The 27,482-nt window shown below is 41.2% G+C and overlaps 1 protein-coding gene across 1 annotated transcript in view; it reads left to right on the top strand.

The window, feature by feature from the left end:
- The window catches only part of DNAH10 (dynein axonemal heavy chain 10), a 102,649-nt gene that overhangs the window by 45,685 nt on the left and 29,482 nt on the right, over positions 1 to 27,482 (top strand). Inside the window, exons 33-54 of the mRNA XM_073313413.1 lie at positions 400 to 534; positions 945 to 1,097; positions 1,522 to 1,710; positions 1,816 to 1,962; positions 2,990 to 3,181; positions 3,590 to 3,708; positions 3,911 to 4,069; positions 5,505 to 5,640; positions 5,779 to 5,901; positions 7,725 to 7,859; positions 8,233 to 8,449; positions 9,562 to 9,681; positions 11,999 to 12,144; positions 12,674 to 12,826; positions 13,676 to 13,936; positions 15,172 to 15,344; positions 16,902 to 16,995; positions 20,411 to 20,578; positions 21,912 to 22,100; positions 22,784 to 22,955; positions 24,766 to 24,969; positions 25,656 to 25,736. Of these exons, the coding sequence (XP_073169514.1) occupies positions 400 to 534; positions 945 to 1,097; positions 1,522 to 1,710; positions 1,816 to 1,962; positions 2,990 to 3,181; positions 3,590 to 3,708; positions 3,911 to 4,069; positions 5,505 to 5,640; positions 5,779 to 5,901; positions 7,725 to 7,859; positions 8,233 to 8,449; positions 9,562 to 9,681; positions 11,999 to 12,144; positions 12,674 to 12,826; positions 13,676 to 13,936; positions 15,172 to 15,344; positions 16,902 to 16,995; positions 20,411 to 20,578; positions 21,912 to 22,100; positions 22,784 to 22,955; positions 24,766 to 24,969; positions 25,656 to 25,736 (3,466 nt within the window). The remainder of the gene's footprint in view (positions 1 to 399; positions 535 to 944; positions 1,098 to 1,521; positions 1,711 to 1,815; positions 1,963 to 2,989; positions 3,182 to 3,589; positions 3,709 to 3,910; positions 4,070 to 5,504; positions 5,641 to 5,778; positions 5,902 to 7,724; positions 7,860 to 8,232; positions 8,450 to 9,561; positions 9,682 to 11,998; positions 12,145 to 12,673; positions 12,827 to 13,675; positions 13,937 to 15,171; positions 15,345 to 16,901; positions 16,996 to 20,410; positions 20,579 to 21,911; positions 22,101 to 22,783; positions 22,956 to 24,765; positions 24,970 to 25,655; positions 25,737 to 27,482) is intronic.

The following is a 27,482-nucleotide window of genomic DNA, read 5'->3' as shown; positions in this document are numbered from 1 at the left end:
TCTTCTGTCTGCCTAATCCTCTGCTGACTTTCCATGCTTATGGATCAATCTTTGCTGGAGAGGCTGTTGAGGTGCATGCAATGTAAAAGCTGACTGGCAGGAGCCAGAACTGGAAATGCTAGGAGAGAGGCACTCTGGCAGCTGTGGGAGGTGAAGGAAGAGCACAAATGGGGATGACGCAGAAATAAATCATGAAATTCATGAGTGCGATGCAGTCTCTGACTGACTTGCTCTTCTAATTAGTATATTTGCTAAACAACCCAAACCCAGGCTCAGGTGTAACAGTTTATATGATATCCACATCGGTAAACTATATTGTACTGTAGGAAGCCTTTGAGCTGAATTGCAGTGTGTTACCCTGCTCCATTCAGCCTTGCTTTTGTGGTTTATTTCCAAAAGGCTCTATCCATGTTTTTGGGAGGAGCACCTGCAGGGCCAGCAGGTACAGGGAAAACTGAGACAACCAAGGATCTGGCCAAAGCCCTGGGCTTGCTGTGTGTTGTAACAAACTGCGGCGAAGGCATGGATTTCAAAGTAAGAGTTGGAAGGCTGTGTTCTCTGGTAACATGATATTAGCACCATTATGCACAAAGACCAGGCTAAATGACTTGTCCTTAGCTTTTGCAGAAGACCTATTCTAATTACAAACAAATCCCATGCAGTTGAAAATTAAATATAGTAAAAAGATGTTGTTTCTTGTTTAAGTTCCTGAGATGGCTGGAGCTCAGGATTCTGGCTTTGCCTTGTAACAGTGAGAATCAGTGGCAAGATGATAAGATTCTAAGCTCATTGTGGGCCACCAGCATAGAGTGAATAAGCCTAGCAATAGATTGTGGAGTGGGAAGGCAGACAAGTAACCATAGGCTTTGTTAAGTCCTTTACAGGTGTACTATATGCCAAAATGTGCTGAATGTTTTTTTGGGCTGTTTTTGTTTTGTTTTCAGGCAGTTGGTAAAATTTTCTCCGGTCTTGCCCAGTGTGGGGCATGGGGATGCTTTGATGAATTTAATCGTATAGATGCTTCTGTGCTTTCAGTCATCTCTTCTCAGATCCAGACAATCCGAAATGCTCTAATGAATCAGTTGAAAACATTTCAGGTAAACACCCACACCTACCCACCCAAAACCTCTTGAGAAAGAAGGCTAGTCTTGTATTTAAGGCATGGGATTCGGGGAGCCTATCGTAAGATGCAGTTTACCTGTGCAAATATATTACACATGGGTATTAAGAGTTAGGTATTTAAGTGCATATTTAAGCACTTAAATAAGTGGCCTGATTTTCAGAGATGATGAGCCCTTCCCTTTAACCGCTCCCTGTCTCAGTTTCCCCATCTGTAAAACGGGGATAATAACACCTACCTACCTACCTACCTGATGTGGCAGTTATGAGGCTTAATTTATTATTTATTGTAAAGTTTTGAGATCCTCAGGTAACAGGTATAGTAGAGAAGTGCAAAGAATTTTTGCCATTTTATCTTTTTATGTCAGAGTCAGTATAGTCTGACATTTGTTCATGTTTTAGTTTGAAGGGCAGGAAATTTCCCTCGATGCACGAATGGGCATTTTTATCACCATGAATCCTGGGTATGCTGGCCGTACTGAGCTCCCTGAATCTGTAAAAGCTTTATTCAGGCCTGTGGTTGTGATTGTACCAGATCTCCAGCAAATCTGTGAAATCATGCTCTTTTCTGAAGGTTTTCTTTTGGCAAAGGTAGGGAAAGTTTATTTCAAAGTAAAGTAAAATAAAAACATGTGCATGAGTGGTGTGTGGATTGGGACTTCTTTCTTATGATTCTCTGTTTTCACTCTCTAATAGGCCCTTGCCAAAAAGATGACAGTGTTATACAAGTTGGCAAGAGAGCAACTTTCTAAACAGCATCATTATGACTTTGGACTGCGTGCTCTCAAGTCAGTACTAGTGATGGCTGGAGAACTGAAGAGAGGATCACCTGATATTAATGAGGTAGACTTACTGTGTTCAGCTGAGGAACTGCCCCAGTATGACTGGTGTAAATTCTCATAGGTTCATTGAAATTATCACTGTCTGAGGATCTGACCCACTGTATGTAGCAGTTCATTCATGGTATCTTTGGTTGTATCGAGAATGCCGTTTGTACATCTGCTACAGAAATAGGGATGCTTTCCTGTCTGTGGCATTTGTCTTCCCACTTAATGATTTACTTACTGAGCAGCATCATTCCTTGCACAACGTTCAGGTACCACCTCCTTACATGCAGTGCTTACAGAAAGGGTATGTAAATATGGGTAGCCACGTTATCAACAAAATGCAGATAAAAGGAAGTGTGTATGGCTGTTTTAACCCTTAGTTTGTATATACTTTGTAGATATGTTTGAAGGTCTTAGGGCAAGGTCCTTAAAGGTATTTAGGCACCTAACTGCCATTAGGCACCTGTGTATTTTTGAGGATCTGGGCCTTAATATTTATATCTAGGATGCAAAGGTTAGATGAATATAGAGAGTAAAATTTTCCAATGTAACACCTAAATTATGCTCACCAAAAATGCTTATATGCCAGTTGTATAATCAAAACCCATATTTGCACATGCAAAGCTGCTAATTGTACCATACCTTCCAGTACATTTGTATACCCAAATGTGGGTTTTGCAGAGTTTTCTAAAGGAAATAAGTACGTTAACAGTGAGCCTGTGTGAATTAATTCAAGAAACAACCAGTAATTTGGGACATTCCAGCACCAGTGTTTGGAAATTTGGGTCATATAATGAAAAATTGCAATTTAAAATCCCAGTTGAAACTGATCAGCTTCACCATGATGAAATGGCTTTTATTTCCAATAGTAATTTGTGCCAAGATAATTATCTAAAGGTATCAGGAGTGCATGTAGTAAAAATTGCTAACACTGTGTTAAAATAATTGTATAGTGGTATTATACAAATATTTTCTAGGCTATTTACACTTTTGAAAATTGGTTGAATATTTGGGGATTCTCTATTCTTTTGTGTTTTGTCTAGGATGTGGTTTTGATGAGAGCTCTCCGAGATATGAATCTTCCTAAGTTTGTGTTTGAAGATGTACCGCTTTTCCTTGGCCTGATCTCTGACCTGTTTCCTGGCCTGGATTGTCCTCGAGTCCGCTACCCTAACTTTAACGATGCTGTAGAACACGTGCTGGAAGAAGGTGGTTATGTCGTTTTACCAATCCAGGTAGAAAAAATGCTGAATTGTTTAACATTATTGTTGTAAACAGTGGGTAAAATCCTGATGTGGTGTATATTGGAGTGGCATCACTGAAGTCAGTGGAGCAACACTGATATACGCCAACTGAAAATCTGGCCCATATGAGTTTTGTATACACAGTTATCTAAAAAAAGGAGTACTTGTGGCACCTTAGAGACTAACAAATTTATTTCAGCATAAGCTTTCGTGAGCTACAGCTCACTTCCTCGGATGCATCACATGCATCCGATGAAGTGAGCTTTAGCTCACAAAAGCTTATGCTGGAATAAATTTGTTAGTCTCTAAGGTGCCACAAGTTCTCCTTTTCTTTTTGCGGATACAGACTAACACGGATGCTACTCTGAAACAATTATCTAAGTTCATGTTATTTTTCAGGTGGATAAAGTAGTTCAAATGTATGAGACAATGTTAACTCGTCATACTACTATGGTGGTTGGACCTACTGGAGGTGGCAAGTCTGTTGTCATTAATACTTTGTGCCAGGCCCAAACCAGGTGAGCACAGAAGTAGATGTAAGGGAATCAGAATTTGAAAAAGGGCATAGTCTACAGGACAAATGTACTGCAGCAGTCCTATGTGGTCATGCTTGGATCTTCCCTAAAACTTTATCCTACTGTAGTGTTTGCTTAGTGTGAAGTTCAGCTTGGGCTGTGGTGTGTTTGGTAATATTGTTCTTTCTGTTATCTCTCTGCTTAGGCTAGGATTAGTGACAAAGGTTTATATGCTGAACCCTAAAGCCATGAGTGTGATTGAGCTGTATGGTATTCTTGACCCTACCACGCGAGATTGGACAGATGGAGTTCTATCAAACATCTTCAGGGAAATCAACAAACCTACTGATAAGAAAGAGCGAAGGTAACCACCTAAGAATTAGAAAATATATTAGTAACTTTTAGGTATTCTGAATTTTACAGTCACTTTATTTTATGTTTAATACAAATTAGATTAACAGTCCTAAGGAAAAATGAAGGGAACATACCCAGAGGATAGGAACCAAACAAAGATATTGTCCTAAGAGTTTGGTGTCCCAATCTGATTCTGTAGGGACAATAGCTTCTGCTAAAAATGTTACCTGTATTTGACAGTTCTTCTTTGAGTCTTTGTCCATGTGGATCCCAGTCTTGGTGCACATGTGCCTCATACATATGAGATCTTGCATGCATTAGATGCAGGTGCAATATGAGCGGATCCATGTGGACAAATCATCTTGAAGAACCACAGGTTCTGATAGGTAAGGAATCATTCTCTTAAGTTTATTTTGAATTACTAGAGTGATTTTAAGCTACATAAGATACTATCTTTTCCCTTTCCATTGAATTACCTTAAACTGGGCAATAGTCATGGCCTTTCATCAGACGCAAATTTAACATATTATTAGTTCTGCAATTGCAGCCCTGTGCATTGCACATTTGTGGGCCTTGTGCACTGTACATGTGAAGAAGGGAACTAACAGTATTGCTTAGTTCTTAAATAGAGTTTTCTGGTTGAAAGCACTTGAAAACAGCATCTAATACACACCCCTTTGAATGAGATATGTAATGATATTTCAGTTTTACAGATGGGGAAACTAAAGCTGAGGAGTTCAGTGACTCTTATGAGGCCATAAAGGTGGGAGAGGAATTGTGGAGCTGTTTGAGGCAGGTTGGGGAGATCTGCCTATGAGCTCTCTACCTCTGCCCTATTGTATACCATAACTTCCAAGTGGCGACTCAGTCCTCTCCCCCTCACATGTGGTGCCACACATTTGGTGATTTTTTTCCCCACCACTAGGCAGCTTTTTCCAAGGTGGATATACTGTAAAGTCAGTGGACTTTGGGTCAGGCCCAAGGAGAACATCTTCCTCTCGTACTTCGGCAGGAGAATGCTTGAGCCTCAGCAGGCAAGCAATCTCAAAAGCAAATTTGTATGAATTGAGCCTGTAGATGTGTAGCAGTCTGTTAATGTGAGCTCAGCATTCCTAGTAAGGTGAATGGGAACTAGGCAGGTAGATGGAAAGGGCAAGAGAGCCTTTAAATCTCTTCCATTAGGGTTAATTCATATGCTTATCCTAAAATTGAGCTAACATCTTTGATGATGATGATAGTACTTAAAAAAGGAAATAAATCTATAGACTGTGCCCTGTTAATTTCAAAACATGAGGGGAGTATTGAAGATGAATCACTGTTTATTCTACAGGTTTCAGAGTAGCAGCCGTGTTAGTCTGTATCCGCAAAAAGATAGTCTCTAAGGTGCCACAAGTACTCCTTTTCTTTTTGTTTATTCAAGGTCCCTTTGTCTGACATGTCTACAGGTACATTTTATTTGATGGAGATGTGGATGCTCTCTGGGTGGAAAATATGAATTCTGTAATGGATGATAACAAGTTGTTAACCTTGGCCAACGGGGAGCGCATCAGGCTGCAGACTCACTGTGCTCTGTTATTTGAGGTGAGTAATGACCACATCATTTAACAACAAATAAAGGGTTAACTACATCTGCCTCTGCAGATTCTGAAAAGCAGGAGCCACAAGTGCTCTTCATGGTTTCAAGTTATTTATGGCCATCATTGCAACTTTGTTTTCTAGGTTGGAGACTTACAATATGCATCTCCTGCTACCGTATCCCGTTGTGGGATGGTCTTTGTAGATCCTAAAAACTTGAAATATAAGCCCTACTGGGAGAAATGGCTTAACCAGAGAGGAAACAAGGTAGAAAATTGCTGGTTTTGATAAGATAATGATTTCAGAAACTATCTGAATTAAATATAGAATTGTGGCACCTTCATTGGCTGAGTTTCTTTAGAATTCATTTGTCATATAGATAGATCACTATTACCAAGTTTGATTAGAGCTGTAAGAAAATGAGCATGTTAACCTTTAATTCTTTGGTGTGGAAACAAATAATATAAAAACAGATCAGCAGGAGGTGCTTGATTTCCAGAATAAAAGCCAAAAACTGTCATAAGAATGACCCGATTCATATTATAAAGTAGTGAATCCATGACCCCTGCTTATGTAATATGCTGCATGTTGCTTTGAAGAGGCTTTTTGTTATACCAAGGCCTAGATTATACTAGGAATTTACTGTGGTATAACTACGCCTCTCAGGCTGGTGAAAAATCCACAGCTCTGCAATACTGACCTAACCCCGGTGTAGAGCAGCACTAGTCGATAGAATATTCCCATTAACCTAGCTACCACCTCTTAGAGAGGTGGATTATCTACCCCAATGGAAGAACCCCTCCTGTTGGTGTACGGAATGTCTTCACTGAAGCACTACAGTGATGCAGCTGCAGCTTTTTAAGTGTAGACAAATCCCAAGATAAAAGGAAATGAAAATGAACTAACATAGAATAATATACTTTAGTAAAAGAGTTCCACTGCTGGTATGGGATCTTGATGTTCCAGCCATTCACTTCACAGGTGATATGTGAGCCAATAAAGTTCAGGAACCACTGCTCTAGAGTAACTCCCATGCCCTGGCTTCAACCAATTTTATCAGCAATAAATAAATATAATCCTGTAATAAATCCAAGAAACCATGTTCACCACCGCTGATTTTTCATAAAATGCCAAATAAAAGGTAATAATCTTCCAGTATACCAATAATTCATTAGGGTACTTTAAAACAAAATAGTAGGCATCATGATGTATCTGTTCAGTGTACACCACCATGTCTGTTACTATGTTAAAAATAAGGTTACCTGTACAGAAAAAAGAATAATCTATTTAAAGTGTATTTATAACAAGTATCCCTGTATTATGTACAAACAAATATGTGTCATCCATTCATACAGCTGATAAGAGTTGTAGTGTGAGCAGAAAGACACCAGACTCCAAGTTTTATAGCAGAGATCTAGAGAATGGCCTCCTATACCTGGAAGTTCCTCACTTGATTAAGTTCTTCCTGCAACATGTCCTGATCTCTCTGGAAACTGGAGAAGCAAGAATTCTGTGAATTCAGCTCAGTTCTACAAGAGTTAACCCTTGGGCTGGCTCAGTGTTCTCAGTTGATTTGGATTCAAAGGACCAGATGCATAGTGGGTTTTAGTTGGCATAGCTCTACTGCCTTCAGCTGGCTGATTCAGATCTATTCCTGCTGAGAATCTGGCCCATAGAATGATGTTGCACCTCTTGAGGGAACCATACCCAGACCTCCTCTGGTACAGGGAACATCTCTATGGCTATGTCTAAACTGTGTCACAATGTGGACTATAGGGGTGGAAATTGCAGTGTCCCAAATTGTTGTGCTCTGCCCCATGTGGATGCTGCTGGCACAGACTAGAAGGTACCTAGTTCATGTTAACAAAGTCATCTTTCAAACAGACCTAGATACCTTCTCATTCACACCCGCAGCATCCACACAGGGCAGTTAGACCGCAGGATGCTAGTGTGTGTGGAATTTCATACCCTCATAGTCCAAATTATGGGGCTGCTTAGACAAGTCCTAAGACTACTTACAGTTGGTTAGACAGGTAGCAAACTGGCTTTTAATGTTTCTATGTGGCTATGTCCTATCTCTTTTTTCTCAGCAAGAACAAGTTGAATTAAATCGTCTCTTTGAAAAATACGTACCATACCTTATTGATATGATTGTAGAAGGAATTGTGGATGGCAAGCAAGGAGAGAAGCTGAAAACCATTGTTCCCCAAACAGATTTAAATATGGTAAGATATAAAGAGTATTGATTAAGACGCTTCTACAGAAGGGGAAACTGAGGCACAGAGGGGCTACATAACTTCTCTAAGTTTACACAGCAAGCCAATGATAGCGGTGAAACCAAAGTGTTCCTCAGTATGACCTCTAGACAAAATACGCCTCTATTTCCACTAAAATAAAGACAGTCAGTTGCTAACACTATTATTTTACTTTAATGAATACCTATATTAGAAGAAACACACCTATATGCACACAAATCATCACAACACATTTGGATATATTGCCTTGCCCCAAAGGCATGAAAAGAAAAGAAGGCATATTAAAAGTCATCATAATTCTGAACTTCATCTGAAGCTGTTGTTTCTCAATTTTTTATCACAGGTGATGCAGTTGACTATGATGCTGGAAGCCGTAGTAGTGCTGGAACCCGATGATCCTGATGTTCTGGAATGCTACTTCCTGGAAGCTTTGTATTCCTCTTTAGGTGCTACCCTCCTTGATACTGGAAGAATTAAATTTGATGAAAGTATTAAACGTATTTCCTCAATGTCAATGGTTCAAGATGATAATGTCATGGCTAAACCAGGGGAACTGCCAGGTAGGATTTTGTCATTTATAATTTAATCTGGGACATTTCCCTTGTTTTAAAAAAAAACAGCTGTGACAGAGTGGGATATGCCTGTATCAAACAGTTTGTATTGTATGTTGTATGCAGGATATTAGAGAGACAAGGTGGCTGAGGTAATATCTTTTATTGGACCAACTTCTGTTGGTGGGAGAGACAAGCTTTTAAGCTACACAGAGCTCTGCTTCAGGTCTGGGAAATGTACTCAGAGTCTCACAGTTAAATACAAGATGTGTTGAACATCATGTCTAAACTTGCCTGAGGGCAGCGTGTTGTTCTGCACTCCAGACATTTGTCTTGTGCTACAAAGGTGTTTTTGACACCTCTTTGAAGGACTGTCACTGAGAGCCATCTGCTACTATTGACTTTGAATGACTCTCAAGTACTGACCCACTCTCTGAGAAGAGTTCCACCCAGGGGAGGATTGCCCAGGCAGGAAACACTGTGGAAGACAGCCACAAGACTGCTCCTGAGGGTCCCCCTTGCAAGTCCTGGGATAGCGGTGGTCTGGGGGCTGGGGTGGGAATGGCATGTCGGGGAGGCCTCAGCACTCAGCGCTGCATAGACTCTAGGCAGCGCTCACTATGGCCTTGGGAAGTCTGGGGAGACTGCCATAATGTAGACATGCAGCGTTGTTGTAGCCATATCGGTCCCAGGATATTAGAGACAAGGTGGGTGAGGTAATACCTTTTGTTGGACTAAATTCTGTTGGAGAGAGAAACAAGTTTTCAAGCTTACAGAGAGGTGACCTGAAGCAGAGCTCTGTATAAGCTTGAGAGCTTGTCTCTCTCACCAACGGAAGTTGGTCCAATAAAAGATATAACCTCACCCACCTTGTCTCTCAGATGACTTAGACAGGCTGTCAGGGCCTCTCTAGCCCCTGGAGTAACCCAAGATTGAGAGGGCACCAAAGTGACTTAAAGATACCATAGGATACTCCCCCAGGCTGCGAGTTCTGTGCTGCACCTCTTATTACAAAATCTCACCCTGCACATTTATCTTAGTCAAATGATGTTTCTCCTGAAATATTTCAATGTCCCAGATGATCTTTAGTTGTTAAACGAGAACCACATTGTGGATTGCAGGTCAGCTTCCAACTTTGTATGACTTTCATTTTGATGGGCGTCAAAAAAAGTGGATACCTTGGAGCAAACTAGTTCCTCAATACTTTCATAAGCTTGATGTGAAATTTATTGACATTCTAGGTAAGTGTTAGTATCCTTTAATCTAAAATGTGCTATCTATAGCCCTCTAGTAATAAATAACCTGTGCAGTGCAGGATTCCATTCTGGGATGTTTCATTCAGGAACTGAAGATGAATGACAAGGCAAAAAAAAAAATTTTTGCTCTTTACTGCTCCTTTGTGATATACAGCAATAGCCTTAAAGTTTACTGCAAGGGGTTTTTCTTTTTTTGCCCTTTTTTCCAATTAGAAATATTGGGCTTTGATAGCCTTCTTCATGCTGGAGGACTCCAGCAAGGTCTTAGGAGGGTTTGAATGGTGCCATCATAATAGACTGTTACCTTAGACAGCTGGGCTAGTCTACACATTTGCATGTCGCTCAGGATTGTGAATAATCCACACCCTGCTGAGCGACATAGTTAAGCCAACCTACGTCCCCGAGTAGACAGCACTAGGTCAATGGAAGAATTCTTCAGTCCAACTAACTACTGCCTCTTGGGTAGGTGGGTTAACTACTGCGACGGGAGAACCCCTCCCATTGCTGTAGTAACTTTTTTTACATTTAAGTGCTGCATTGGTGCAGCTGCAGCTGTGGGGCTGTAGAATTTTAAGTGTAGACATAGCCTTAGACTCAACACTCCTTCCCTCTCAGTGGCAGAGATCAACTGTTCAGGTCCAGCCTTGTGGGATGTCACCCTTCAAGTTCTTCAAGGATCTTGTCAAAACCTTTCAGGGGAATGTGGAAAACTGATATTCATGATACATCTTAATGTAAAGGACAAGGAAAAAAAGAACAGTCAGGCCATCTTTATATATAATAAAGAAGCAGTTGGAGTTGGATAAAAAATGAGTTAGTTCACAGTTCATCTTTTAAGGATTGTTAGGAACCATGTTTTACATAACTACTAAGGTAAAAAGTAGGGAGTTGCTAAACCAGTGAAAAAGACCAACCCACAGTCTCCCAGGGTAGACAAGCCAGGAAAATCACAGATCCTGGCTTAATTGCCTAGTCAGAGTAAAAATTAACATGTCATGAAATCCCATAATACAATATATGCTTCCGCCGACGTGCATGGGCTGAAATTGTGGAAAAGCAGCATCACTTGCCCCATAACTTCAGCCGTGCAGAACACAATGCCATCCACAGCCTCAGAAACAACTCTGACATCATAATCAAAAAGGCTGACAAAGGAGGTGCTGTTGTCATCATGAATAGGTCAGAATATGAACAAGAGGCTGCTCGGCAGCTCTCCAACACCACTTTCTACAAGCCATTACCCTCTGATCCCACTGAGGGTTACCAAAAGAAACTACAGCATTTGCTCAAGAAACTCCCTGAAAAAGCACAAGAACAAATCTGCACAGACACACCCCTGGAACCCCGACCTGGGGTATTCTATCTGCTACCCAAGATCCATAAACCTGGAAATCCTGGGCACCCCATCATCTCAGGCATTGGCACCCTGACAGCAGGATTGTCTGGCTATGTAGACTCCCTCCTCAGGCCCTACGCTACCAGCACTCCCAGCTATCTTCGAGACACCACTGACTTCCTGAGGAAACTACAATCCATCGGTGATCTTCCTGAAAACATCATCCTGGCCACTATGGATGTAGAAGCCCTCTACACCAACAGTCCACACGAAGATGGCCTACAAGTCATCAGGAACACTATCCCCGATAATGTCACGGCAAACCTGGTGGCTGAACTTTGTGACTTTGTCCTCACCCATAACTATTTCACATTTGGGGACAATGTATACCTTCAAATCAGACTAACACGGCTGCTACTCTGAAACCTGACAATATAAGTTGTTATGTGAGCATAATAAAATAGTGACAAGTGAGTTGTACAGTTATGACAAAGTAATGCATATAATTTTATAGTAACAATTCAGCAAGTACATGTCAACTTCACTGAAAACACAAATAAATTATATGGCCACTAAAGTTATCCCTAATTGCTTCAATCTAGTCACACAGTGCATAATTCACCTCTGCAGAGCTCCAGTAAAAGGCCTTCATAAATCCCAGTTAAATCCTCAAAATAGCGGTTAAGTGGGGCTTAAATGGTGCACAAGCTTTTGCTGGATCTGTGCATGGGGTGAATGTAATCTATTTCAACACACATAAATAAAGTTTCCACAATAAATATTGAAAAGAGAGGGTTGTGCAATTAAGATTGTTCTTAAATATGGTTACTTATCTGCTGTTTCAGATTACTCTTTTTATACAACTGTATATTAACACAGTATGGGTTTGCACCAGCAGTGCTTACATATGCAAAACCTCCAGCTCTGCTGCATTTTAAATTGATCTTTTACTCTTTTTTTTAATAGTTCCTACTGTGGATACAACACGCACTACATGGTTGTTAGAACAGATGGTAAAAATCAAACACCCTGTTGTTCTTGTTGGTGAATCTGGTACTTCTAAGACTGCAACTACACAAACATTTCTAAAAAACCTAAACCAAGACACTAATGTATGTACTCGTGGGTTCTGTTCTGTTTATAAAACCTGTGTTTTCCTCTTTCTCATGTTGTATGTTGTTAAATAGTTGCATTTCACCCCAGAGGTGGCTGCATTTCCGTGGTGGGTGAAATAATACCTCCAGTTTAAAACCCCAATTCAACAACTGGATTTGCACTGGTAGAGCCCTGAGTCTGTGCACAGCTCCCTTGACTTTGATGAGGCTGCACTTGGATGCAGGGTTCTGATTGCAAGGTCCTAAGTATCTAAAATATTTTTGGATTAATGTAGTTATTCGTAAATAGGGATTCAGTTTTTTATAAGATAAAAATGTATTTATCAAATGACCATCTTGGTGTCTTATTGAACCCCCAGAGTGATACTGGCTATATTCTACATGAATAGCCAGACCAGAATGGTGTTTAATTCACAGCTGGTGTGCTATTTTGTTCATATTGTCAAATGTGAAAAACATTGTCTAAAAAGTGCCATTTAAAATATTTTTAAAAACCGTTTTGATCAAGTTTTTTCTTCCTGTGTAGGTGCTGCTAATAATTAACTTTTCTTCTCGCACAACATCAATGGACATTCAGAGAAACTTAGAAGCAAATGTAGAGAAACGTACTAAGGATACTTATGGACCCCCTATGGGAAAGCGGCTCCTGGTTTTCATGGATGATATGAACATGCCAAGGGTAAGCTACAATCCTGTTCGCAATATAACATAAGAAGATGATAGGCTGCATTCTTGTGGTCCATTAATGCACAGGTCCAACTGGGTTAATTATACATGCTTGGACTTCAGCTTTGTACCTTCCAATTTCTAAGGTTTGGACCTCTGAGCACCCTGGCATATTTCAGTGCTATTACAATATCACTCTTAAACTTTAAAAATGTATCTTTTTTGGTGGATAGGCTGCCATCCCGGGGTCGCTCTATCTATAGTCAAACTAGGCAGCTGCCTAGAGCCCCCCATGACAGAGGGGTGGCCGGGCCAAATTTGAGAGGCATTGTGACTCAGTGTGCGAGGTTGCAATGCCACTCACCCAAATTTGGCCCAGCAACTCCTTCATCATGACAGAGGGATGGCTGGGCCAAATTTGCTGCCCTAGGCCTATAAGAAGGAGAGCATCACACTGAAGTGTTGCCAATGGTGGCAGATTGTCTTGAGTGGCCTCTTTTGCCATCAGGATCCACCATCAGGATCCTCCTTTCTTCTTGCCCTTAAAATTCCTGTGATACACTGACCCTCCCTCTGGTTGATATTGGCGCCGTGAGACGTGACTTCCTTAGAATCCATCCATATCTCTCCAAGAGCTGGGTAGGGGTGTACCTGTGTGTCTCTCATCAGCAACATGAGGTGCTTTCCCCACCTGAGACAATCAGAATGAGTGAGGACAATCAGTGCCCAAAGCCCTACGAAATGTTACTTAGACATGCTAATAGTCTATTGAATATGGAGCTAATGATTTCTTGCTCAAAGTAGTTACAGGTGACTCAGACATGCTGTGATTGAAATATGTTGGCTCTTTCATTTTACAAAGGTTGATGAATATGGCACACAGCAACCAATTGCCTTGTTGAAGTTGCTCTTGGAAAAAGGTTCCTTATATGACCGTGGTAAGGAGATGAATTGTAAGAGTCTTCGAGACCTTGGCTTTATTGCTGCCATGGGCAAAGCTGGAGGAGGTCGTAATGAAGTTGACCCTCGATTCATTTCACTCTTCAGTGTTTTCAATGTACCTTTTCCTTCTGAGGAATCTTTGCATTTGATTTATGCCTCCATCTTGAAAGGTCACACTGAGGTAATTTTAATTTATTTAAAAGGCTTAATAGGGTTGTTATTTTTAATTAGTTTTATCTTCCATGAAACTACAGAACCTGAAAGTGTTTCTTTTAATGATTTCCCCTCTTCCCGTTTGTGGCCAGTCTTTCCCTTACAGCTTGGTGACTGTTATTAGTGGGCATTCAGATACTTTCCTGGGTCTTCATTCAAGTTGGGAGAGCCTCATACATTTATCCAAGGGAAGAATTTGGCTGCAAATAGGGAACAACTTGCCTGGGAAGGCAAAGTGTTGTGAAGTAGTAGCAAACAATAACGCCACACTTCAGATTGGCAGTATTGCAATCACTCTACTAAGAGATTTTGTTACCCATTATGGTCCTTTTCTACAGACGCACTGAAATCATGAGAGTCTTTCCGTTGACTTCAATGTAGACTTTTGGATCAGGCCCCACATTGCTGCTGACAAACAGTTTTGCAAATCATTTTCACTTCCCCACATTAATCATTCTGATTCATTTTAGAACCTTACATGCTTTTCTCTTCTTCTTTCCCTCCTCTTTCCTTTCTCCTTGTAATGGGATTTTTTAATGTGTTTATTGGTCTTCAGATAGTATAAATACTAAAGTATTATTAAGATCAGAAAAGAAAACCCACCATAAAGTAAGTGTTTTTTGTAGCTGTTCAAAGAATATTTCTAATAAAAAATTAGTAGAGTGGTCATCTTGTGCTGAATTGATACATATTGAGCAATAGACTTTTAAGCCAGAAGACACTTCGTAAATTGATGTTTTTCATAGCTGCCTATAGCCAGTTACTGTAAATGCACAAAGATCTACAAAATATTGACTTGAAAAGAAACACAGAAAATTAAATATAATGCATTAAACTGCATCACTGAGCACATGAAATTGCAATTTTATATATGAGAATATTATTTATTATCCATATTGCAGTAGTGCCTAGGAGCACCAGTCATGGGAGCAGAACCCCATTGTGGTAGGTGCTGTACAAACACAGAACAAAAAGATGTCCCCTGCACCAAAGAGTTTACAATCTAAATAATAAAATAGCCAGACTAAATGTCAGATGCACACGTTACATTATACACTGAATTTCTGAAGAACATGACTTGCACTGACTTATTTTAAATCTGTCAAGTAGGGGTAGAAGAGTAGGAAAGTGAAGTATGTTTGATGAAATGCATTTCTCCCCAATCAGTCTCGTGAAGAACTCTTGCCTTTCTCATGTTTGCAGATTTTTAATGACTCTATAGCAGCGATCACTGACAAGATGACGTTCTGTACTTTGGAACTTTATAAAGCAATTGTCCGGGATCTACCACCAACTCCTTCCAAATTCCATTATATTTTTAATCTGCGTGATCTCTCCAGGGTCTACAATGGACTTGTTCTTACAACCCCAGAGCGGTAAGTGAAAAAATATTTAGAAATATTGACTTCAGTGGAACTACACTCATTTATGATCTGGCCCAGTGCGAGGCAGTTTTGCTATCTGGAAAACACCCATATGTAAAAAGAAAAGGAGTACTTGTGGTACCTTAGAGACTAACAAATTTAGTCTCTAAGGTGCCACAAGTAATCCTTTTCTTTTCACAAATACAGACTAACATGGCTGCTACTCTGAAACCCATATGTAGCAGTCACATAAATAGGAGATAATAAGGGGTAGCTTTTCTCCTGCAGCTGAGCTGTGCTTTGCTCAGGAGAATTGGGCATCAGGGAGTCAGATACAGCTTCTTGATAGTAAGGGGGTGTCTGGACCATTCTAAGCTGTGGTGTGAGTTAGAGAAGTCTAGAGCTTCTCTGATTTACTTCCAGCAGCATATAGTCCCTAAAGAACCATATACCAGCTGAGGATCACTGTGCTCTGATATACCACCTCCTTTTCCTGACACACACTCCATGCCAGGATCAGGGGGGCACTTGGTGCAGGCGTCTGTTCTGCCAGCTTTACCCCAGGTGAGAGTTCCTCGCTCTAGCATAATTCTCAGCTGTTCAGTTATCACCTGTTTAAGACTGACATTTAAGTCAACCCATGTCAATATGCCTTTGCCTATCTGTAATGGCATAGGTTAGGGATGCTGTGTCTATACTTACTTTCAGCTACCCGGCTTCTGCTATGCCACAGCTTTGATCTTAATTTTGATTGCAATGCCTTTTTCTTATTTCAGTCAAGTTGCTTCCTATTGTTTTGAGTAAATTAATGGTTTATCTTGTTATTCACCTGACCTCCAGGTTGCATAGTGCATGGCAGTGCTAATGAAGTCAGTAACAAATATCTGTAAAGCATCTTTTAATATCATTACTTGTTTTTCTTCTGTCCCATTAAGTGTTGTGGCCTTTTCTTTAATTATTAAGGCCCCGATTCAGCCGTCCAACACAGTTCAGCAAAGTACTTAAGCACAAAACTTTAGGCCTGTACTTCAGTCAGTGGGGTTTAAGCACATGCATGTGCTTAAGTGCTTTGTTGACTTGGACAAATTGAAGCATATGATTAAATGTTTTGCTGAATTGGGGACCTAAATGGGAACTTTTTATAGCCAAATTAACCAGTACTTTTGCCTGAACAGCATTGCTGAGAATGAAGGGTAAAAGTGTTTGATTACTGAGGTTTTAATCAAATTAAATTGAAGATAAAATTAATCAGTGATTGGGCTATGTGAATAGCTATGTAGATTTCTTTTTTTATCCAGGTAGGTAAAAAAGGAACCTATGCATAGATGCAGTTGTCTCTGTTTTGCCTTTCATTGTAGATACATCACTTAGGGGAGGAAAGGAGTTTAGAAAATCCTGAATTGTAATATTGTTCCTGATGACAAGAACTGTAAAATATGATCTCTGCAGATAAAGTTACTCTTTCCAGTGAAAAAGGAAACAAATCCTGATTTGATAACAGCGCTATTAACCACCTTATTTGTTGTGTCCACTGATTTGGTAAAGTCTGATTCTTTAACTTTGATATAGGTTCCAAACAGTCACACAGATGTTGCGAGTCTGGAGAAATGAGTGCCTGAGAGTTTTCCATGATAGATTGATCAATGAAGTAGACAAGACATTGGTAAGTAACTTCTTCCATTTACTAGTAATCCTTTATATTAATATGGGAATTAGTTCAAAACAGTAAAGATAACAACTGTTGTACTACAGTCTTGAAATCAAACTGTGGCCCTGATTCACCACTGCGTCACTCCAGTTTTACACCAGTGTAATTTATTTAAACATAGGCCTGTTCTGCACTACGGGGTTAGGTTGAATTTAGCCGTGTTAGGTCGATTTATAAATGACTGCGACCACACAACCAACCCTGTTCCGTCGACCTAAAGGGCTCTTAAAATCGCCTTCTGTACTCCTCCCCAATGAAGGAAGTAGCGCTAAAATCGACCTTGCTGGGTCGAATTTGGGGTAGTGCGGATGCAAATCAACGGTATTGGCCTCCAGGAGCTATCCCAGAGTGCTACATTGTGACCACTCTGGACAACATTTTGAACTCCGATGCGCTAGCCAGGTACACAGGAAAAGCCCCGGGAACTTTTGAATTTCATTTCCTGTTTGGTCAGCATGGCGAACTCAGCAACACAGGTGATCATGCAGTCCCCCCAGAATTGTAGAGTGTAGAATGTTTCTATGCTTCCCCTATCATCTCTGTCCCTGGGGTTATCGCAGATTAGAAGGCGAAAAAAACGCACTCGCGATGACATGTTTTCCGAGCACATGCAGTCCTCCCATACTGATAGGGCACAGCTTAATGCATGGAGGCATTCAGTGGCAGAGGCCAGGAAAGAATTAAGTGAGTGTGAAGAGTGGAGGCAGGACGCGATGCTGAGGCTAATGGGGGAGCAAACAGAAATAATGAAGCGTCTGTTGGGGAAGCAAAAGGATGTGATGAAGTGTCTGTTGGAGCTGCAGGAAAGCCAACAAGAGCACAGACCCCCACTGCATCCACTGTATAACCGCCTCCCCTCCTCCCCATGTTCCATAGCCTCCTCATCCAGATGCCCAAGAACACGGAGGGGGAGGCTCTGGGCACCCAGCCACTCCACTCCAGGGGATGGCCCAAGCAACAGAAGGCTGTCATTCAAACAGTTTGATTTTTAGTGTGGCTACAATAAGCAATGTGACCTTGTCCTTCCCTCCTCCCCCACCCCACCCAGGCTACCTTGTCCGTTATCTCATTTTTTTTTAATTAATAAAGAAAGAATGCATGGTTTCAAAACAATAGTTACTTTATTTCGAAGGGAGGAGGGTGGTTGGCTTACAGGGAATTAAAATCAACAAAGAGGGCAGGTTTGCATGAAGGAGAAACACACACAACTGTCACACCGAAGCCTGGCCAGTCATGAAACTGGTTTTCAAAGCCTCTCTGATGCACAGCGCGCCTTGCTGTGCTCTTCTAATCGCCCCGGTGTCCGGCTACTCAAAATCGGACTCCAGGCGATTTGCCTCAACCTCCCACCACACCATAAACGTCTCCCCCTTACTCTCACAGATATTATGGAGCACACAGCAAGCAGCAATAACAATGGGAATGTTGGTTGCGCTGAGATCTGACCTAGTCAGCAAACAGCACCAGCGAGCTTTTAAACGTCCAAAGGCACATTCTACCACCATTCTGCACTTGCTCAGCCTATAGTTGAACTGCTCCTTTCTACTGTCCAGGCTTCATGAGCCATGGGAGCAAGGGGTAGGCTGAGGTAGGTGAACTGTGCAGTGCTGCCGGCTGGGAGAGCAGCCTGAGGAAGAAGCCTCCAGCTCCCATGATATTCCGGGCAGGACTGAATCTCCATGAGATGAAACTTAAAGAAGAGAATGACCTGGAGTCTCTGGCTCCCATTCGGTGCTCTAAGAGGAGAATAGCCATGTCTGTTCAGGCGCCCTGATAGACCTCAACGAGGTCTGCCAGGAGCACCCAGGAGACGTACGACGGCTTTCAGTCCTACTGCACCGTCTGCCGCGAAGGCAAGGAGCTGCTGCTGTGTAGCAATGCAGTACCGCGTCTGCCAGCAGCACCCAGGAGGCGAACGGTGACGGTGAGCTGAGTGGGCTCCATGCTTGCCGTGGTATGGCATCTGCATGGGTAACCCAGGAAAAAGGGCGCGAAACGATTGTCTACCGTTGCTTTCATGGAGGGAGGGATGGAGGGAGGGGGGCCTGAGGACATGTACCCAAAACCACCCGCAACAATGTTTTTGCCTCATCAGGCATTGGGAGCTTAACCCAGAATTCCAATGGGCAGAGACTGCGGGAACTGTGGGATAGGTACCCAGAGTGCACTGCTCTGTAAGTCAATGCTAGCCACAGTAGTGAGGACGCACTCACCGACTTAAGCGCTTAGTGTGGACATACGCAATCGACTGTATAAAATCGGTTTCTAAAAATTGACTTCTATAAAATCGACCTAATTTCACAGTGTAGACATACCCATAGCCCACTGATGTAAAAACCATGAAAAAGGTTAGTAACTGGCTACAACAGAATAAGTGAACAAACCCACAAACGGACAAAAGGTCATTTAAGCTGTGATTTTACTGTGATATCACAAACTTCTGGGCATTACAGGCATCAGATATATAAAATATAGCACTGGAAAGCTGAATGAGGTGCTGCATGCGTGTTAGGCTTCTGCTGACTCCGTGAACTACTCATGCATCTACAAGAGGTCATCCTAGGTGACCTTCTGGCCTTAAACTCTGTGACTCTATGCTTCATTGCCATGGTTACCATCATCTCAATATAGCTCTGCAGTATTGAGTCCTGAAGCTTACCAGTCCCAATCATGTGAGTTTTACCCGATTAAGGGTTAGCATCAGGCCCTGAGATAAACTGATGACAATCAGTATTAAAAACTATGAATTTAGGCAGCTATACACTGGCCGAATGGAAATTTTGTCTCTGTAAAGGCTGCAGGATGGGGAGCTCACAATTTCTTGTGTAGTACCATAAAATATTTGAATAACAAAAAACATTTTGATGTGCTAAATCTCCTTACACTTTGATATGTTTGCATCCAATACTATATAATGTATATATGAGTGTATGAATGCATTTATATTTATGTGCATATGTGTGTGCTGTATACAATATGTGTCTACATTATGTATTACAAGAGTGAATGAAGTGTGGGCGACACTGGTGGCAAGACATCAGAACTAACTATAAGAGTGAAGGGTGGTATGTCATTTTACTAGAATAATGGTCGTGTTTTTTATAATGGGCATATTCTGCTCTCTGTTAAACCTGTGCAGCTCACTGGCATCAGTAGTGCCTGGGCTGCTTGTATATATTGCAGGGTTTTAGAGGATAAACACACAATGCTAGTAGAGTCCAATCCTGCAGCTGTTGTATTTGTGCCAGTAGCCTCATTGAAATCAATCAAATAGCTCATGAATAAGAGTTTGCAGGATCAGGCCCTTCTAGTGTTCCTGAATTCAGAACTCCTTGCATCATTTTAACTATTTGCTCTTATATACTTCAAGGTACAAGGGCATATACAAGGCTTGATTCAAGAGTATTACAAAGATGATTTAGAGCAGGTCATGAGAGACCCTATTCTTTTTGGAGACTTCAGAATGGCACTGAATGAAGGGGAACCTCGTGTTTATGAAGACATCCAGGACTATGATGCAGCAAAAGCTCTCTTTCAGGTATAGTGCTTTAACCAGCATCTGTGTATGAGTTTGTCTGTATAAACTTATAGGGTATATCTATAAAAACCCACACTGGCCTGTGCCAACTGATTCGTACTAGCAGGGCTCTGGTTTGCGGGGCTGTTTAATTGCAATATAGGCATTCGGGCTCCGGTATGGAGCCTGGGCTCTAGAACCCTGCGAGGTGGGAGGTCCCAGAGCTGGGACTCCAGTCCAAGTCCAAACATCTACACCACAGTTAAACCGCCCTTTAGCCCAAGCCCTGTGAGCCTCAGTCAGCTGGCACAGGCCAGCTTGGGTTTGTATTTACAGTGTAGCCATACCCATAGTTGACAACAGTTTGCCCTTCAGGTGGGTGTGGCTATTAACATAGATGGATGGATTAGCTGACCTCTCCAAGCTCCTCCCAGGTCTACATTTCTATGATTTCATGCCACCTGCGGTACATTCAGACTTTGACAAGTTTCCAGACTAAAAGCTACAGAAAAATAGCATTCACTTCATTTAATCTTTATGTTTCTGACATTTAACTAAAACCTAAGTTGGAGACATTCTGGGCTCGAAGTAAGTAATTCAAGTTTTATAAACATGAGTTTGGGGTTTTTTTTATAAGGGATGCTGTCAACAGAAAAGTCATATTTCAGTCTGAATTTTTCCCCCTTTTGTGACTAATAACAACTGAGAGCACTCAAATGGAAAAGGATTAGAGAGAGAAAAGCATTTCCCCCTTATTTTATCAGTTCATTTACTTTGTGCATGTGACAGTGCTTTGCATATAGTCATTTTCACTCTTTCCTCATTGAGTTGTACTTTCCCTTGCTGTTTGTGTGAAAAACATTTTACAAACAGGAAAATACTGATTATAAAGCAAGAAAAATGGTTAGGGGGGTTCAAGGACAGGTGTCGGTAACTCATTTTAACTCAGTTTTGGATTAGATTTTAAACAGATTTATCCATGAAATTGAAACATTTCCAAAGTAAATAAATAGTGCCCATTTTTCATAATATTCTAGTTCAGGCTTTTGTTTGTTCTTTGTGTGAAGTAAACTTGTTTGGAACCATTAAGGAGTCTATTAGCCCCTTGTTATGCACATATAGTTTCCATTGGCAGTAGGTTTGGGTATGAAATAATAGAAATCAGTGAACATCTATCTATTCCATGAGCTGAAGAAATCCTAAATGCTAAATTCTTTCTGATAATCTGTTTTTTCTCAATGTCCTTTTGTGTAATAACGCTTCTAAATAAATTGTTATTACATTACGTTTGTTTATTAACCTTTTCAGCATTTCCCATTTCTGTTGTTAACTGTCTAACAAATTGGCTTTAAAGGAGATTCTTGAAGAGTACAATGAAGTTAATACAAAAATGAATCTGGTGCTTTTTGATGATGCCTTGGAGCATTTAACCCGCGTGCATCGCATCATACGGATGGATCGTGGCCATGCGCTGCTTGTAGGAGTGGGAGGCTCAGGAAAACAGTCCCTTGCAAGACTGGCTGCATATACAGCTGGATGTGAGGTCTGTGGGATTGCACATTTTCACTAAAAGGTGGTGAGGATAGATAAATGGTGGGTGGTCCCTAAATTGAGTAGAGCCTTGAAAGGGACATCACAGAAATTAAGCCTGATGCAGACAATGATGGAAAATGAGTGAAGTCAAAATCAGGGTAATGGCTGCTCTCTGGAGAGATTGAAATGGGTGAGGTGAGCATTTGGAGGCTGGAGATAGGAGATTACAGTCATTTGGCATGGAAGATTATGAGGTCTTGAACCTGGGTGTTTGTGGGTGGGAACAGAGAATACAGGGTGGGTTTTGGAGATCTAAGTGAAAAATCAGTAGCCTTTAACTGCCACTGTTTTTATTTATCTGTAGTGCCGTAGTTCTCGGAGGCACCAGTGAGGCCTCATCGTGCCCAGTGATGTACAAATATCTAAATAAGATAGTGGGGAAACAAAGGAGAGGGAGAAGTCCAAAATGATTTTGAGGTTCTGAGCCTGGAGGATTGTGGGGATGGAATAGTTTAAAGAGAATACAGAGCAGTAAATATTTTGTCACCATTTTACTTTCACATTATATGTTTACTAGTTATGGGACCAAACCAGAACCCTGGGGAAGTTGCGTTCCAGATTCAAAATCATGTTGTTGGCCCATCTCTACAATATTCTGTGTCTTTCAAGTGTATTTTTATGTTACATTATTAGGTGTTTGAAATTGTTCTGAGTCGAGGATATGGAGAAAATAATTTCCGGGAAGACTTAAAAACACTGTATGTAAAGCTTGGTATTGAGAACAGGTCGATGATTTTCCTGTTTACAGATGCCCATGTGGCAGAAGAAGGTTTCCTGGAACTCATCAACAATATGTTAACTTCAGGTGATGCAGGAACATTGGTTGCTAATCCATAAATACTTGCAATGCACAATCAAAAATGCACCTTTGCTTGAGCCACCAGACAAATGTAGCTTTTAAATATTAATGTTTCCTATTCGTACTGTGTCCTCTGATGCTGGAGTTCATGTTTCAGTCTGAGGGCAAAAACACTGTTTCTTTAAATATTACCTGAAATAACCTTGGCTTTGGTTATAGCTTTTCTGCATCCCCACATGGTCATATGCATATGTCTGGGTAGGTTTAGTGGGCTAGAATGGTTATTTTGCCCTGGCCATGGTGCTTGACCCAGAATTCTCAAACTATTCCTTAATGTGGACTATATCTTAATCGAGATTGTCTCATGTAAATCTTTGATTCCATTCATGATCCAGAGGACACGTCCTCTCTCATTGGCAATTGAATAACATCCAATCGCCATATTTGGGGTTGGGAAGGAATTTTCCTCCAGGGCAGATTGAAAGAGGCCCTGGAGGTTTTTCGCCTTTCTTTGTAGCATGGGGCGCGGGTCACTTTCTGGAGAATTCTCTTCTCCTTGAAGTCTTTAAACCATAATTTGAGGACTTCAATAGCTCAGACATAGGTGAGATGTTTATCGCAGGAGTGGGTGGGTGAGACTCTGTGGCCTGCATTGCGCAGGAGGTCAGACTAGATGATCATAATGGTCCCTTCTGACCTTAATATCTATGAATCCCCATGGAAACTACAGCACGAGCTTGCATAGGTAACCTCCACAGATCACCACCAAGTGCTTTGTGACCCACCAGTGCTCCACAGCCCACAATTTCAGAATCTCTATTACACAGATCACACTTACTCTCTTTGTTGTAAGAAAAGGAGTACTTGTGGCACCTTAGAGACTAACCAATTTATTAGAGCATAAGCTTTCGTGAGCTACAGTAGCTCACGAAAGCTTATGCTCTAATAAATTGGTTAGTCTCTAAGGTGCCACAAGTACTCCTTTTCTTTTTGCGAATACAGACTAACACGGCTGTTACTCTGAAACCTCTCTTTGTTGTGTTCTCTTTCCTTGTCTCCCTTGTGTGTATCTCTGTGTCTGTCTATTTGTCTGTCCAACCCTGTCATGATGTCTGTCTGTATCAGTTGTTAAATACATAGAGTAGCCATTTGTTTGTGACAGTTAAAATGTAGATTGATTATGATATTCACTAGTTACGTTTTATGTACAAATCTGATGAAGCATGCGTTTTAATTTTTCATATGCATGTGATCAAAATAATTTTTAAATATATTTTATTTTACATTATTATAAGCACCGATAAATTACTTAGCACCTATATGTTGTTTGCAGTGTTGTTGTAGCCCTGTTGGTCCCTGTTGTAGCCCTGTTGGTCCCAGGATATCAGAGAGACAAGGTGTGGGAGGTAATATCTTTTATTGAACCAACTTCTGCTGGTGAAAGAGACAAGCTTTCAGGATACACAGAGAGCTCTGTGTAAGCTCGACCCAACTTCTGTTGGTGAAAGAGACAATCTTTTGAGCTATGATGTTTTATATGTTTGAAACCTAAACAAAAATGAAGTAATTATTCCTCACAACACCCTTGTAAGATATGAAGGTACCATAAATATTGCCCGCATTTCCTAGATAGGGACAGTGAAACACAGAGAGGTTAATTAAGTGATTTGTCCACAGCTATTAAGAGTAACTTTTGCTGAGCCAATTTTAGAAGTCAGGAATTTCCTGACTTCTGGGCCCATGCTTATTCCCTACGCCCTGCTGCCTCTTTGCCATACTGATGACTTTCTGTGACTCCTCTGTCTTTATATGGTAGGAATTGTACCAGCACTTTTTCCAGACGATGAAAAAGACTCCATACTCAGTCAGATTGGAGATGAAGCTATTAAAGCTGGAATGGGACCTGCTAAAGAAAGTGTCTGGCAGTATTTTGTAAATAAGAGTGCAAACAACCTTCACATTGTACTTGGGATGTCACCAGTTGGTGATACCCTGAGAACGCGTTGCAGAAATTTCCCAGGTCTGTATATTAAATCTAACACTTTAGTGTTTAGCCCCTGTGTACGTATGGGATGCAGGTCGGCAGTTGCCTTTTATGTACTCCAGTGGGTGTGTGCAGATATCAGACACACAGGCAGTTAAACTGCATCAAGGCAAACATACAGCATAGTGCGTTTCATTATTAAGAACTTGCACAGTTACTTACCACACATAAGTGGAGATTATTGATTGACATTTACAAGGTCAGTTTATATTTGGGTCAGACAGTTAACAATCAGTTGATTAACTTCTTTGAGCCAGGAATGTACAGTAAATGGCCTGCCTGTTTTGCAGCATTTAGTCTCTGTGTTAGAGTAACTCTCGAATTGTTTCCATCCGCTGGTTTGGTATTTACAGAGAAAAGTGGATTTGTGAGTGGCTGTGAAAATAAGAGAAGTTTTATTGCATCCCATACTAAAGAACAATGCACTGAGTTAGAAGAGGGATAGGCCTGGACACTGGGCACTTTCTTCATTATTTGATATTGAAATAGAGGGATTGGCTTATGTGTAAGCACCTTTGCTAAAAGTACCAGACAACTGTACTAATTAAGGTTTTGATCCAGCAAACACACACATGAGTAAAGTTAAGCATAAGCATGTTTTCAGGATCAGGGGTTACTACTGAAGATGGACTGTTTTGTTGACAATATTCATTTTTTTAAAGGTCTTGTTAACAATACTGGTATTGACTGGTTCTTGCCCTGGCCCCCACAAGCCTTGTACGCAGTTGCCAAGTGCTTTTTAGGTAAGTAAAATGTCAGGCGTTTTTAACCTTCAAATTCATGGTGTATTCTGTGGTATCAAGAAACACGCTCCTTACTTTAAGATATTGTAAGGCTCTTTATTTGCTCTTACATTAAGGATGCTTCTTGGGTCTAAACTAACGGTGTAATGACTAAAAAACATTCAAAAATGGTTACTGAGATATCATAGAATCATAGAATATCAGGGTTGGAAGGGACCTCAGGAGGTCATCTAGTCCAACCCCCTGCTCAAAGCAGGACCAATCCCCAACTAAATCATCCAGCCAGGGCTTTGTCAAGCCTGACCTTAAAAACCTATAAGGAAGGAGATTCCACCATCTCGCTAGGGAACCCATTCCAATGCTTTACCACCCTCCTAATTAAAAAGTTTTTCCTAATATCCAACCTAAACCTCCCCCACTGCAACTTGAGACCATTACTCCTTGATCTGTCACCTGCTACCACTGAGAACAGTCTAGACCCATCCTTTTTGGAACCCCCTTTCAGGTAGTTGAAAACAGCTATCAAATCACCCCTCATTCTTCTCTTCTAAAGACTAAATAATCCCAGTTCCCTCAGCCTCTCCTCATAAATTATGTGCTCCAGCCCTCTAATCATTTTTGTTGCCCTCCGCTGGACTCTTTCCAATTTTTCCACATTCTTCTTGTAGTGTGGGGCCCAAAACTGGACACAGTACTCCAGATGAGGCCTCACCAATGCCAAATAGAGGGGAATGATTATGTTCCTTGATCTGCTGGCAATGCTCCTACTTATACAGCCCAAAATGCTGTTAGCCTTCTTGGCAACAAGGGCACACTGTTGACTCATAAAAGCACAGGTGTCTGAGCTGAGCCTTAGCTGCTTACAGTTGCTCAGACTGTATAAATCCTGACAGGTGTGAAATCCTCCCTTCTCAGACTATAGGTCTTTTAATATGTCTCTTCCCCAAATATTTTTTTAAGTTTTCTAAAATTCAAATTGAAACAACAAAGCTGACGGTTCTGCATTTCCAAGAAGTTAGATCATCTTATGGCCAGGTAAGTGAAATAAAGCATCCTGACAAACATTGGCAGGATGTTTCCAGTCCTCTGCACAAGGTTCAGTGCCAAAGAGCAGGTTTTCACTTCTAGACAGATCCCTTTCGGGGTTCTTAAATGAACGTGGTTTAGAGATTGAGGATGGGATTTTGAGAAGCACAGATCCCGGACTTGCTTTCTGGAGGCACTTAAGCCCTTCTGAAAATCCCACCCAGAGGCAGTAAAAAGTAATAGATGCACAAGGGATTACAGGGAGCTGGCTGCAAGGAGAATGGAAAGGGACTTGGGAGCTTTAGTTATGAAACAGTATTACTCTCACTCCCTCCTTTCTGCTAAGAAGGTAGACATCAAAGCTGTATCTAAACACAGCTCTCAAATCATTCCAGCTTCCCATAGGGTGTCCACAGGAAATGTTTGATTCTTAAACTTGCACAGACCCTGGTTTTTAAACCTCTGCAGATCTGGTTGTGTTGGTCTTGAACTGCAGTGGACTATCTGCTCTAATCTTACACTTTCACATCTACAACTTCTTGTCCTTTGTTGTTTAAATGGTGAGTTGAGTTAGGCTAGAAAAGAATTGGTGGCTGGAAAATAGTACATTGTACTATAATGCAAATACCTGAGCTCAATCTGACAGTGGGTGCTTATATCCCAGACCCCACAGAACTCAAATTTGCGGCCTTCTTCAGGGGGGTGTGGGGGTGTGCAGGG

This window comes from Lepidochelys kempii, chromosome 15, assembly GCF_965140265.1.
Source record: "Lepidochelys kempii isolate rLepKem1 chromosome 15, rLepKem1.hap2, whole genome shotgun sequence".
Classification (NCBI taxonomy): domain Eukaryota; kingdom Metazoa; phylum Chordata; order Testudines; family Cheloniidae; genus Lepidochelys; species Lepidochelys kempii.
The sequence above is the reverse complement of the archived record's forward strand: the minus strand, read 5'-3'. Positions and strand labels throughout refer to the sequence as shown.